The 12,299-nt window shown below is 42.2% G+C and overlaps 1 protein-coding gene across 1 annotated transcript in view; it reads right to left on the bottom strand.

The window, feature by feature from the left end:
• HMCN1 (hemicentin 1) overlaps positions 1 to 12,299 on the bottom strand; it is a 173,542-nt gene that overhangs the window by 95,567 nt on the left and 65,676 nt on the right. The window contains 11 exon segments of the mRNA XM_039555766.1: positions 1,194 to 1,368; positions 2,123 to 2,282; positions 3,411 to 3,523; positions 4,767 to 4,911; positions 6,563 to 6,690; positions 8,090 to 8,188; positions 8,948 to 9,142; positions 9,798 to 9,956; positions 10,604 to 10,717; positions 11,402 to 11,529; positions 11,924 to 12,065. Coding sequence (XP_039411700.1) covers positions 1,194 to 1,368; positions 2,123 to 2,282; positions 3,411 to 3,523; positions 4,767 to 4,911; positions 6,563 to 6,690; positions 8,090 to 8,188; positions 8,948 to 9,142; positions 9,798 to 9,956; positions 10,604 to 10,717; positions 11,402 to 11,529; positions 11,924 to 12,065 — 1,558 coding nt within the window.

The following is a 12,299-nucleotide window of genomic DNA, read 5'->3' as shown; positions in this document are numbered from 1 at the left end:
CTGTAACTTTTGCTGACATCTGTAAACAATTTTATGGAAAGGGCTGAGCTGGACTTCTATTCCTCTGGACAACTTGGATCTCACCACAACAGCCATGAGCAAGTACCCTAATTTATCAGTGTCTCCTGAGGTAAAACGAGGACAAGTAAGAGACCAAGAATGCAGATTTGTTAGTGCATGCAACATGCTCACAGGAAACAGCAGAAAATTCCACATGGATTACTGAGAACAAGCCAACTCCCTGCACACGAGCCTCCTTCAGCAGACATGGTGGCCAAAGAGCTGCTGAGGCTGTCACAAGCTCCCTGGAACGGCTCCAAGGTGCAGGTTTGGCCACAGGGGAAAGAGTATCTCCAGTACAATTCCTTAACTCAGCTCAGACACTGGCTGATTCTGTCCATGGGATCACTGGGAGACACCAGCAAGCACAGTGTGCCTGTGGCCAGCCTTGCCATCCTCTGTTTCATGAACATAGCTGGCCTTTCTGAGGGACCCCGAGGAGCAGAAAGCAGCAGCAGAACCTGTGACCGTACCTGGTACTCCAGTGGGGAACATCCAGGGAATAGTCACCAGCTCACCTCCCCTATTGTTCTGTGGCACATTAAATAAAAAGGGAGAACTCCCTGTCCAACACAGTCCCCAGCTCTTCGTTCTCTAAGGCTGTCAGCTCAACATTTTACGAGTATTTAACTCTGCTTTCACATGTTCAAGAGTCTCTGGTGAGTTTTTGCATCCAAAACACAGCAAGCAACGCGCCCTTGTCAGCACACCCAAACATTTATCACCATCATCTGTATCCTACTGGCAGTCCAGGCTTTGTGCAAATCACAGACAGTACTCCCCTGAGCATAAATGTGAAGTACATAAGAAAAGAAGCACAGTTTTTAAACAATTATAATCATGCACAGATTATGAGGGTCTCTGGGCACCACCACAGTACAAATAGCCAGGATCTCTTTCCTCCTAGCCTCCTGAGATTGGATATAAGCACATGCTGGAACTGGAGCTGTGCAACCATGCACAGGCTTAGCAGTCTTGGGAAAGAGAGTTTCACCAGCCAGTACAACAGGTCAGGCAGGACAAAGTAACACCTTCTGAGCAATCCTGTGGTAATCAGAAATCACATATCCTTCCAAAATCTTGAAAGCTTAAGAGGCAATTTCACTTCTTTTATTTTCATCAAACACTGTTACCTTGGAGAGAATGGAGATATGAGCTGCATTTCTTTGGCCCAGGTAATTATGGGGGGTGGCAAGCTCCTCACTTCACATGGAAGTGTGACATCTTCCCCCGCAATTACTGAGACCTCTATGGGTTTATCATGTGCATTTCCTTGCTGGTCTCCAGGCCTGGACACTCTAGGTTTCACTGTAACATGGAACACGTTAAGAAGCTGCAATGAATATACATATTTGTACAAATGTAACACCAGACAACATCTCTTTTTTCATCAGGTATAAAACATCACAATCCTATTTTAATGACCTCTCTGCAATAGAGATAAATCACTGCCGTGCTGATGTAGTGATGCCTGTAGATCAGACACGGGCCCACATGGAACACCACAAATACCAGAAAGCCTGGACTACCCATTCAAAAAGATGGACAGAACAGATGGCTGTAATTCCTGCATGTTCTGAGCTCTGTATGGCACAGGTAGCTTGCAACCACTCCCTGAACTGTTACACTACAGCCCCAGTAACTCCAAGCCATAAAAGCCTTGCAAAGCACACCTACACCTAAACCTAAACCAAATTTTAATAACATTGGACTGATGATGACAGGAAGGCTTGGGACTGGTGGGGTTAATGGATCTTCAGTCTTTTATCAGCAGGAAATTCTACTCCTGTACAGATGCTTCCTATCCACTTCCGCACAGCTGAAATTATGTTCAGCCCAAGGTCCATGAACTCAAGGTAAGAGGGATCAGGAAGCTTTAAGGGAATTATAAGGGCTGAATGACAGGCCTTTGGGATCAGCCATGTACAAAACTGCCTGGTTTGGGGATCCAAAAGCACTAATTAGAAGAGGAGTTCCCATCCCATGTGCTCTGGGTGTGTCTAGTTCCCAATGCACTGGATGGATGGCAGGGACACTGCAGCTGAGATGAGGTGACACCCACCATAGACAGTCAGCTGCACCTTCCTGGTGGCATAGCCAGCAGCATTGGTGGCAGTGCACACGTATTCCCCGCTCTCTTCTCCCCCTGGGGACACCACATGCAGGCTTCCATCCGACCCTGCTGAGAATCTCACATTGCTGGGAAGGATTATCTCTCCTTTCTGTGAAAAGAAAAATAATAAAAGTCCACAGTGCCTGGGTTTTCCAAAATAAACCAAATTACAATTATTTCATTCAATAAAAGCTGCTTTTATTCTTTTTGAGGCTGAGATCGACAGAATATTTTATATTAGCTTAGAAACTTGGCCCTAAAATTCCGTTTATACAAACTAATTAACTACAATTAACTTTTCACAGTCCTTGAGCATCACTTTCTAAGCAGTAACAAGCGCAGGGATTCTTACGCAGAAAATTTGCTACATTTTACAGACCCAAAGTCTTAAAAAAATTTTAGAAATAATAGTCAAGAATAATAATCAAGATTTCAACTGAGTTAATTTTGACATTGATTTCCGATGTCAAAATGAATCTTATATATATTACACAAACTTGTTCTTAGTCAGCTGACTCCCCCTTGTCTGTATTGAATAAGTGATAATTAAGAAAAAGAAATCCTCCCATGTTCTCTTCCCTACCAAACCAACAGTTAACCATGTTCTATTCCTTCTTTGAAACAAAGCTGTTCCCAACGTCCCAATCAGTTACATCTGCACAACTTCTGAGGCCCAGAAGTGCCTTCACACCACGTCATGTGAGCTGTAACATACCCCAAATAACTGTTACTAGCAGAAATTATCCTGTTCAAGGAGGAAAAAAAAGCCCTGACTTTAAGACAAATTCCCTCAAAGGCTGAGGTTCTCCTCAGTGAACATCTTTTCATGGCCATGACTGAAAAGTCATGGATTAACCCCACAGTGCCATTATTTAATACACTTTCCTCAGAGAAAAAAGTCAGAGCTCCACAAGAACAATGAACTCTCAGTCTGTGGCAGGCTGCCTAAACTCAAATTATCAACTCACAACAGGAACAGAAACAATTTCTAAAGTATAAAACCCATAAAGATACAGCGATAACCTAAACCCTGCCAAAGAATAGAACATTGAGCTGTGGCAGGACCACAGCCAGAAGTTCTGCTCTAACAAACAAAAGCAGCTCTGAACAAACAGAGATTTCCAGGTCCCTCATAACTGGAGCTTTGGGCCATGTTCTCCGAATACAGTTTTTATAACAACTAAATTATGTGTTCAGCCCATCTTTCAGCATGACCAGCTCAAAGGTGAGGGATTACCTTGGACCAGACAATGGACGGCTTGGGAACTCCACTCGCTTTGCAGGGCAGTGTCACTGGGATTCCTTCAATGGTGCTGAATATCTGCTGTCCGTGCTGAATGACAGGCAGGACTACAAATACATGCAAATATTAAAGACAGGCAGAACACATTTTAACATGGCACAACTATTATGATAAAATCCTTATATTCAATTACTATTTCCTACAGGCAAGCAGGGCTTGGGACCTTTCAGCCTCTTCTCCAACCCTAACATGGAAAAGGAGCCACTTTCCAGCCTTTCAGGACAGAATAAATCCCTGTTCACTACAGAGCTTGCCATCCATAAGCTCCTCCCTGCATTATGTACATACGGTTTTAAACTAACTGCAGGTATTTCACCGACTGAAATTATTTCAAAAAGGCTTTGTCACATTATCCTCGGCTTTGCTTCTCAAAATCAGTAACAGGAGACAACAAAGACCCCAATTCCCTCACTCATCTGAGCCACCTTTGAATTAATAGAAAAATAAGGTAAGATTTAAGGCTTCAATACCAAAACCTCGATATTTCTAAACACACACAAAGACACTCCGTTTTGTTCTCACGCTCTGAAACATTCAAAAAACTAGTGTTGATATGGAAGATCTTATGAGTACTTGCCCGTATTGAAAATTTACAGTCATTCTTTATATAAAAGGAGGTTTCAGCATCTTCGATGAAGCTTAAAATAAATCTCCTATTATGAATTTAACACGTGAGAAAATTTAACACGTGAGAAACCATGAAGTGATTGTGGCCTCACAGAGTTAACACAAATATGTTCAGCTGAAACACAGATGGGTCACCAGAGTGCTAACACTTTGTCTTGCTGTCAGTGCAGTTTTTGGTATGCTTTAATTAAAAAGAAAAAATAAGGGGAAGGAGAATGGGGATGACACCAAAAACAACAAACAAATTATGACTTCTACCAAACTCGTAATTCATTTTCTTTCATTCTAATTCTTCCATGAGCTGTGCTTCCTTACCCCAGTTATGAAACATCAGACAGCACTTCTCATGGTTTCCCAGCAAACTCCCACTTGCACCTGTTTGTTAATTATGCCAGATGAAGATTGCACAGCCCAGCCTTTGAATGAGGATCTTTCGTGAACACGAAATAGTTTTATTTGATTTTACTTGAAAAGCAGTCTTGATCACTCAGCTCCTCCCTGCACAGTGGATCCAATCTCCCCCCGTGTTACTTTACCAAGGAGCATCATGACAAAAGAGGAAATGTGGGAAGTTGGTGTAAGTGCAGCAAAGCAGTGAAAGCTGCCGTGGTCAGTGCTGCCCCTCGCTCGCCCCCGAGCACGAGGGCCAGGCCTGTTGCTCACCAAACACGTGGACAGTGGTGGTGCTGTTGCTGGTGCCCGCCACGCTGCTGGCCATGCAGGTGTAATCCCCCCCATCCTGCAGCCGAACCCGCTCCAGGTGCAGGCTCCCGTCGCTGCGCACGCTCACGTAGGGACTGGGAACCAGCTGCCAAAGGAGAGATGGAACCTTTCACTGGGAAAATACTCCCTGACAGTGTTCACTTTGGGATGCGGTGTGGCTTTACTTGACTATGTCACATTGTTAAAAATTATGTGTTCCTGGAGAATCTTACTAGAGCTTTTCCTACTTTCCATCTTTCATGCAAAGCTAATTTTACTTCAGAGTTTTAGTAGCACCTCATATTTACTGCTGGAGTGAGATTAAAATCTGCAAGAGCCACTCTGCTCTGCCACAGCACATTCTGTGCTGCCACTCCTGCTTTTAATGAAGCAAACCCAAATTTAGCTCAATTATTTCACTGCATTTTTATTGGTTATTCCAGTAATTGATGAGTGCAATGACTTGTTCTTCTTCCACAAGTAGACTATTTTCCTTTACAGTTATCAAAACCTTCTAACTTCCATATCCATCAAATAGATCAGCTCTGAAGCAAACCATTGTGAAAGAGAATTGTAACTTTCACCAAGGAGTAACCCTTGAAGAGTTATATATCCTACAGCAACATCAAACACCCTGAGCTTGGCAGCACAGCCCTCCCTCATAAAGGGTTGTTAGAAAGCAAATCTGTTCCAGTCACACTCAGAAGCAGCTGAATTCTTCTCTAAATATAACTTACTCCAACACTTTCCTTGGAGCGCAGATTTTCCCAGCAGTTTACAATGACAGGAAACCAGCACTACTAGAGAGAGGAATTAGCAACTCAACAAGGAGGATCCTGCCAGTATTTCTCTTAGAGCTTACAGCCTGTGCTCCTTGCACAGCCTAAGGAAAAGCCAGTGGTTCCCAGAAACACCTAAATTGAGCAGGAAACCTGAACAGGGGTCAGGTAGTACCAGGTTCTACTTTGTGACAATAAATTAGGCATTTTGCTACAATATTTTCATTCCAGCTGTGCAGAAAGGGCTTTAGGGAGAAATTAGCAACAAAGATAAAAAGCAGCTTCATAGGGTAAAGTCAGAAATTTTAGTATTAAAGAATTGAAGTTTCATTCACACAACCAACCCAGGTGTGATGTCTACAGTGCCCTTCCAGAATCTCCAAGTGGTTTGGGTTGGAAGGGACCTTAAAGGCCACCTAGTTGTGTCTGCAGGAGGTATAAACTGGCAATGGTATGTTCCCAGGGGGGAAAGAAAACACACTCCTTCATCCTCTGAGTAGACCACCACCAGGAAAGGAAGATACGGAACAGGGATACTGGTATTTACCTCAGCCCATCAGCAACAGGAAAAGACAAGATGTTGAAACATCCTAAATCTACAGAAATTTTCTGGTACCTTTATTTAAAAAAACCCTCTTCTGTCATTCTAGTAGGTACATTCCACTAGCATTCCCATATTCAGAGTCCACGGCTGAAGTTCATGAGCTACAAAAATGCATAAAACCCCTTCAAAAGCAAGCAAAATAGAAGATAAAATGATAATTCGCAAATATTTTGGTTCCAAGTTCTTTTCTAGACCTCCACATCCCCCACTGCCATCTCATATTCCCTCATTTGTGCTTCAGGGTCAGAAATTCCCTGGCATGGACAGTGATCACATTAACTTTTGTAAATTAAACCAAGCTGTTATCATGCCTTGAGATGTCAGTTGTAGCTTTCCTCTGCCAATAAATCTCGCAGGAAACAAAGCAGTCTTACCACCACACTGTTTTTAATCCACCTCCTTTCTGGAATGGGGTTCCCAGCAAGCAGAACACAAGGCAAAGTGAGCTGCTGGCCCTCAATGACATTGGCTGTGGCCGGGCTTGCTCCAATCAGAGGAGTGACTTGAACAAAAGGAAGAACAAGAAGAGATTATTAGGAATTTTTATATATTCATGTAAAGTATTAAATTAAATTAGTATTAAATTGAAGACATGAAAAAAAGAGAAACACATGTAAGGGTGGGGTAGCACAGGAGAGATAGGGAGCTGGGGAAATACATGACCAGTGCTCCTTAGCCTAAGGAATAGCAGCAAATGGAAGATGCTGTCCAGCCGAAACTGGATCCAATCAAGGGTTTCCCTCGGAACTCATGTTCCCTTGGCACCAAGTTGATGTATCATTTTTCCTTACTTGGGCAAAATACTGAAGAACAGTAGTAGTGGGTTTGGAGAGGACAAAAAGTGAGCTGTAATTTCCACTGGGCATGAAATTGGGAAGGATCAGAAGAGAGGTCACAGCCCAGCAGAAAATCTGCACATTCTGTGAAAAGCCAACAGCAAGCACGCCTGGGCACACATCTGGGAAATTAAATTAAGTACTGGGCATTAAATAATACTTTTAAACAGGTAAAACCATGTCTATCAAACACTATCAGTATTACTGGCCCTTGCAATATATCTGAAGTTAACAAATGGTTTCTTTGATGGCAGAGAAACTCTGTTCTTATCCTCATGCAAATGTACATATTCCATTGCATTATTTTTCCTTTTATTGCCAGCTGTCCAACTAAGATAACAACCAAGCCTTTAACAGCATGGATATTTGAAAGAGAGCAGGGTTAGATGAGATATTGGGAAGAAATTCTTCCCTGTGATGTTGGTGAGCTCCTGGCACAGGGTGCCCAGAGAAGCTGTGGCTGCCCCTGGATCCCTGGAAGTGTCCAAGGCCAGGCTGCAAGGGACTTGGAGCAACCTGGGATAGTGGAAGGTGTCCCTGCCCATGGCAGGGGGTGGAATGAGATGGGCTTTAAGGTCCTTTCAAACCCAAACCCTTCTGGGATTCTGTGGTCAAGGCCAGACATTTATTGTCTTCTTGATTCCTTCCCACTTATCTCAACACTGACACAACCACGTTCATTGCTTGCTGCCTTTTTTTTTTTGTAAGATTAATTAAATGGCAGGAACCCCATCATTAGCATTGATCATTATGGTGATTTTTCATTCCTCAACAGATTTACTTAGGAATAAAAAAACCCCACAGGATAAATCACTTCTTTAAGGTCCATGTTTAAAGTGCAGGTGGACCTAATTCCAGTTAGTGCAGCCAGTCAAAAAAGTGTTCTAACAAGCAAAATCCACTGAAATCAATTACAATATTCCATGTAAACATTTTCTAATTCAGTTTGTATGGATGACCCCTAACTACAGCACACAGATAGGTCAGCATGTATGGACATAACCCCCAGGCATCCTGCCTGCTGCCCAAACACCAGCAGCTCCCACAGCCATGCACTGCTCTTACCCAGTCCTGTCACTGTGACCGTGGCTGGCCGGGACTGAATCCTTCCAAACTGGTTCTCAGCTTCACAGATATAAGTCCCTTCATCACTGACCCACAGATCTACAGGGGGAGAAAAGAGACCTGACTGTAGCATCTGAAATGATACCTGGACAGCCTGACCCTCCCTCCCCACATGGACACCGTGTCCTTGCCTCTGCCACCTTCAAACACTCAGTTTGAAACAGAGCATTCCTTTCCACCAGTCACCCAGTACAGAAAAAATGACAGTATAGAGAGGAATTAAAAACTAATCAAGAAAACAGAGTAATATCGCTTAGCATAAGGGTGACTGAAATGCTCCAAAATAATCAGAATCACAAACCTACTTGCAGAGTTTTTAATTATTACCCAAATTAGGACAGATCTAAATAGTGAGTTTAGAACCAATTTGCTACAAAAACCAAAACAACCAAACAAACAAAACCCAAAACAAAAAAAAATCCAAAACAAACAAAACCAAACCAACCAACCAAAAATAAAAACCACAAAAAACCAAACCAAAAATGAAAAATGAAAATTCATGGCTCCTCAGTACCAGAGACCACAGCTCACGTGTATTTCAACAAAGATACAATCATTTGCATGAAGAAGAGTGAAGCCAATGACCAAACACAACTGAATTCACAAGCTCATAGCAAACTGAACTGCATTGTCAACTGCAATGATGACAGTATCAGAAACCCAATCTGTGATAAAAATCCAGTCTTTTTACACAGCTAATTTAATAGAGTCATGTAGTAACTTAAATGCCTTGTAAATTTAAGGCATTTAAATTAGTTCCCTGCAGAATTCTGTTCTTTTAAAGTTGAGTCTACCTACTCTGGATGGCCAGTGCTCCTGTCCTGAGCTGGCTGCTGGAGCTGAGTGTGAAGGGCCGGGAGAAGAGGGGAGCTCCATCCAGCCTCCTCCACATGACCCTGGGCTCAGGGTAGCCCTGCACGTAGCACGGCAGTGTCACGTTGGAGCCCAGATCCGCGGATTCGTCACCCGGCTCCTGCGTGAAAACGGGGGGAGCTGGGGAGAGAGTACACACCCAAAGTGAGCATTGCAACACAGCCATCCCATTCTCTTACACCACTGATGACCTCAATTTATGTCCCACTGTGCACAGTTTTTCTTCTAACATTCCCAACTCTAGAAACACCTTAAGTATCAGCGTTGCTAAATTCCTTGTCTTCTGCAAAGAGCGCCACTTGCTCAGAAAGTGGATGTGCCTGACAGGAACATTTAACCGGATGTGATATGTCAGGCCACAGGCAGATGGAAAGAATTAGGAAAAGAGGAAAGGGAGGGCTAAATTACAATAACCTCACATAGTAACTCAAGTTTGTGTAACTAATTCTCTATTTGAGAATTTTTTTAGGTTGAGATTTGAACAGCTTCCTCCTCCTGTGCCTCCCTCTTCCTCCCCATAACTTTTACACTTTGCAAAAGAAGTAAGCCTGGGCTGGAAACAAATGGGCTTTAAGGTCCCTTCCAACCCAAACCATTTTGTGATTCCAAGCTGGAGTCCAAGTGGGACAAGGAAACTGCTTAGCCAACAGCACCAAAAGGTGTTCCCAGCACACACAGAGATTTGTTAGAAACGTTGGGGAGCCAAGGCACCACCCCCTGACCAGTACAGAAACTCTGTAACCTGAGTGTGCCCCATGCAGGTTTTAACTCTTACAGCCAACATCCAGAGTTATCTTGCCAGCAGCTCTCCCTGCCTCGTTGGTGGCCACGCATGTGTAGTCACCAGCATCCAGCTCTTGTGTTTCCTGGATCTTCAAAAGACCCCGGTGAGTATCAATAATGAGAAATGCTGATGCCCTCAACTCTAAGTCACCTAAGTCCAGATAGAAAAAGGCAATATAACTGTTTACATCAAGTATGATAAATACCTATATTTATCAAAATTATCCCAACAAAACAGTGTCCAAGTTTGAGTTAGTTCACAACATAGCTCTATGAATTCAGCAGATGAGAATTCTGACTCCCACTCAACTGAAAGGAAAAATTCATTACTGCATTAAATGTATCCTTTTTTATTTATTGGTTCCACAGGGCAAACACAAACCCAAGTACCTCTGGACAGAGATCAGCATTAGGGCAGTGTGTCAGGCTGTATTTCTCCTTCCCTAATTAGAGGCTACATGAAAACAGGACAAAAAAGGCTAGAGAAAAATGTTTTGTGATTTCTGTAGCATAAAGGTGAACTTTTTCTGACAGAAGAACAAACTTTATTTACATAGGCAGGAGGCTCAGCTTGCTTTTACTATTATTATTAATTATGCTACAGTGTGTTAATTCACCATTTTTAAACAGTGAATGCACTAGAGGTCAATGCCATTTCTTCTAGATTTAGAAAATTTCACGGGTCTGTCACTGGTTGAATACAACATAAAGCTCTTGAGAGAAATGAAGTCACTTCCAGATCATTGTTCTAAATATTGCTGCTAAATAAACGACTCAATCACCAAGCAATGAGCACACCTTTAAACCATGTCACTTGGGGGGTTGGGATTCCAGTTGTTTTACACTCCATAACAGTCGTGTCTCCAAGACCAACCAGAATTTCACTCTGAACTACGGTCAATGTTGGGCCCTCTAAAAAGAAACAGGACAGAAAAAAATGAGCTCTTCGCCCAAAGCATAGATCACTTTTAAGATATAAACCATGAAAGACCCTAATTTTCTCTTGTTATATGGAAGAATGTTTGCATTAAAAGTCAAACAGACTTAAAAGTGAAAGATAAATACTGGGAAACAAGGAAAAGTAAAGTCCGGTCCAGAGCACCTGAATCACATGCAGAATGTACAGGAAATAGAAGGACAAAATCAGAAACGTTTCACCATGTAGGAAGTACAAACATGAAGAGTCATTCTCCTCCTCCAGCCAGATGTTGGTCATAAAACAGTTCAATACTCTCTATCAATATTTTAACATAGTATTTTGACATAGAAACACAATTTCTTTTCCAAAGACCCACTTTTACTGTGGTCTACACCACAGTAAGACCCAATTTTGGGGGTTTTTTTTAACCTAAAAAGGTTTTTTAACCTAAAAATCTTTTCAGAAAGAACATCAAGCTCCAGAGAGCATCTAACAATACTACTCAGGTTTGAACAGAAAACAAAAAGGACATCTGTGAGCTGTTCAACATCTCTTCTGAGGTTTTTGAAATTTCTACCAGTATGTTCTGCAGAGTTCTACTCATTTTAACAGCTCCTCTTCCCTGATGATGAATTAGTTTATTTTTTTAATTTCAGTATATTGTTTTTCTCACTTACCGATGTATGTGAGCGTGGATGTCTGTTTCTCTGTCCCAGCTGAGTTACTTGCCAAACAGCCATAAACTCCTGCATCTTTGGGAATTGCCTTTCTTATGATTAAGGTGCCTTCTGGGGTCATTCTGTACCTGGGAACACACAGGGGATCATCCAAAATTATTAGAAAGAGCAATGGTTGTATCCACACTCCAAGCACACATAGCAGCACAAGCAGATGGTTTATAAATAGGTGTTTCTGGGGGTTTTTTCCTCACGATAAACACTATTAGTACTATTTTATCTAGCACTACATTTTGTGAAAAGTACATAAATTAATCTTGTAAAAAATCCTGGAGAAGAAAGCTAAAGTGTTTCTCTGTTAGAGATGAGGTAATTGCACTTAAAGACTTATGAAAGTAAAGATTGAAGTACTGTTTACAAAACTCACAGACTCCTGTGGAAGTAGTAGAATATTTTAGCACTATTTAAACCTTATTTTTCACATATGACATTAAAATAAATGGAGACAACTCCAAGTCCCACCTGCTGGAGCCAGTGATAAACATATCATTGTGTGTCCATACAACTGTTGGCTTTGGGTGCCCCGTGGCAGAACACCTGATGGACACTTCAGAGCCTTCTCTAAAAGTCTGGTTCTCGGGTGAAATGACAAGCCTCGGGGGTTCTAACAAAAGAAATTAAAAACAGCAATTAAAAATGTCTTGCTAGAAAACAGAGCTTACAACAAGCACTTCATTCTCATTTTCAAATAGCTCCATGGTGAGAAAGCAACCCAATGAAGGTCAGAGCCCACTTGTTTCCACTGGCACAGTCAACCAAATCTCAGCATAAACCACCTTTATAACAGGCATTAGGTCAGGATTCAGGTATTGGCCTACCTGAGATGGGGTTAAAAAAG

This window comes from Corvus cornix, chromosome 8, assembly GCF_000738735.6.
Source record: "Corvus cornix cornix isolate S_Up_H32 chromosome 8, ASM73873v5, whole genome shotgun sequence".
NCBI classification, from domain to species: Eukaryota; Metazoa; Chordata; class Aves; order Passeriformes; family Corvidae; genus Corvus; species Corvus cornix.
Note: the sequence above shows the minus strand (reverse complement) of the source record. Positions and strands in the feature narration are given on the sequence as shown.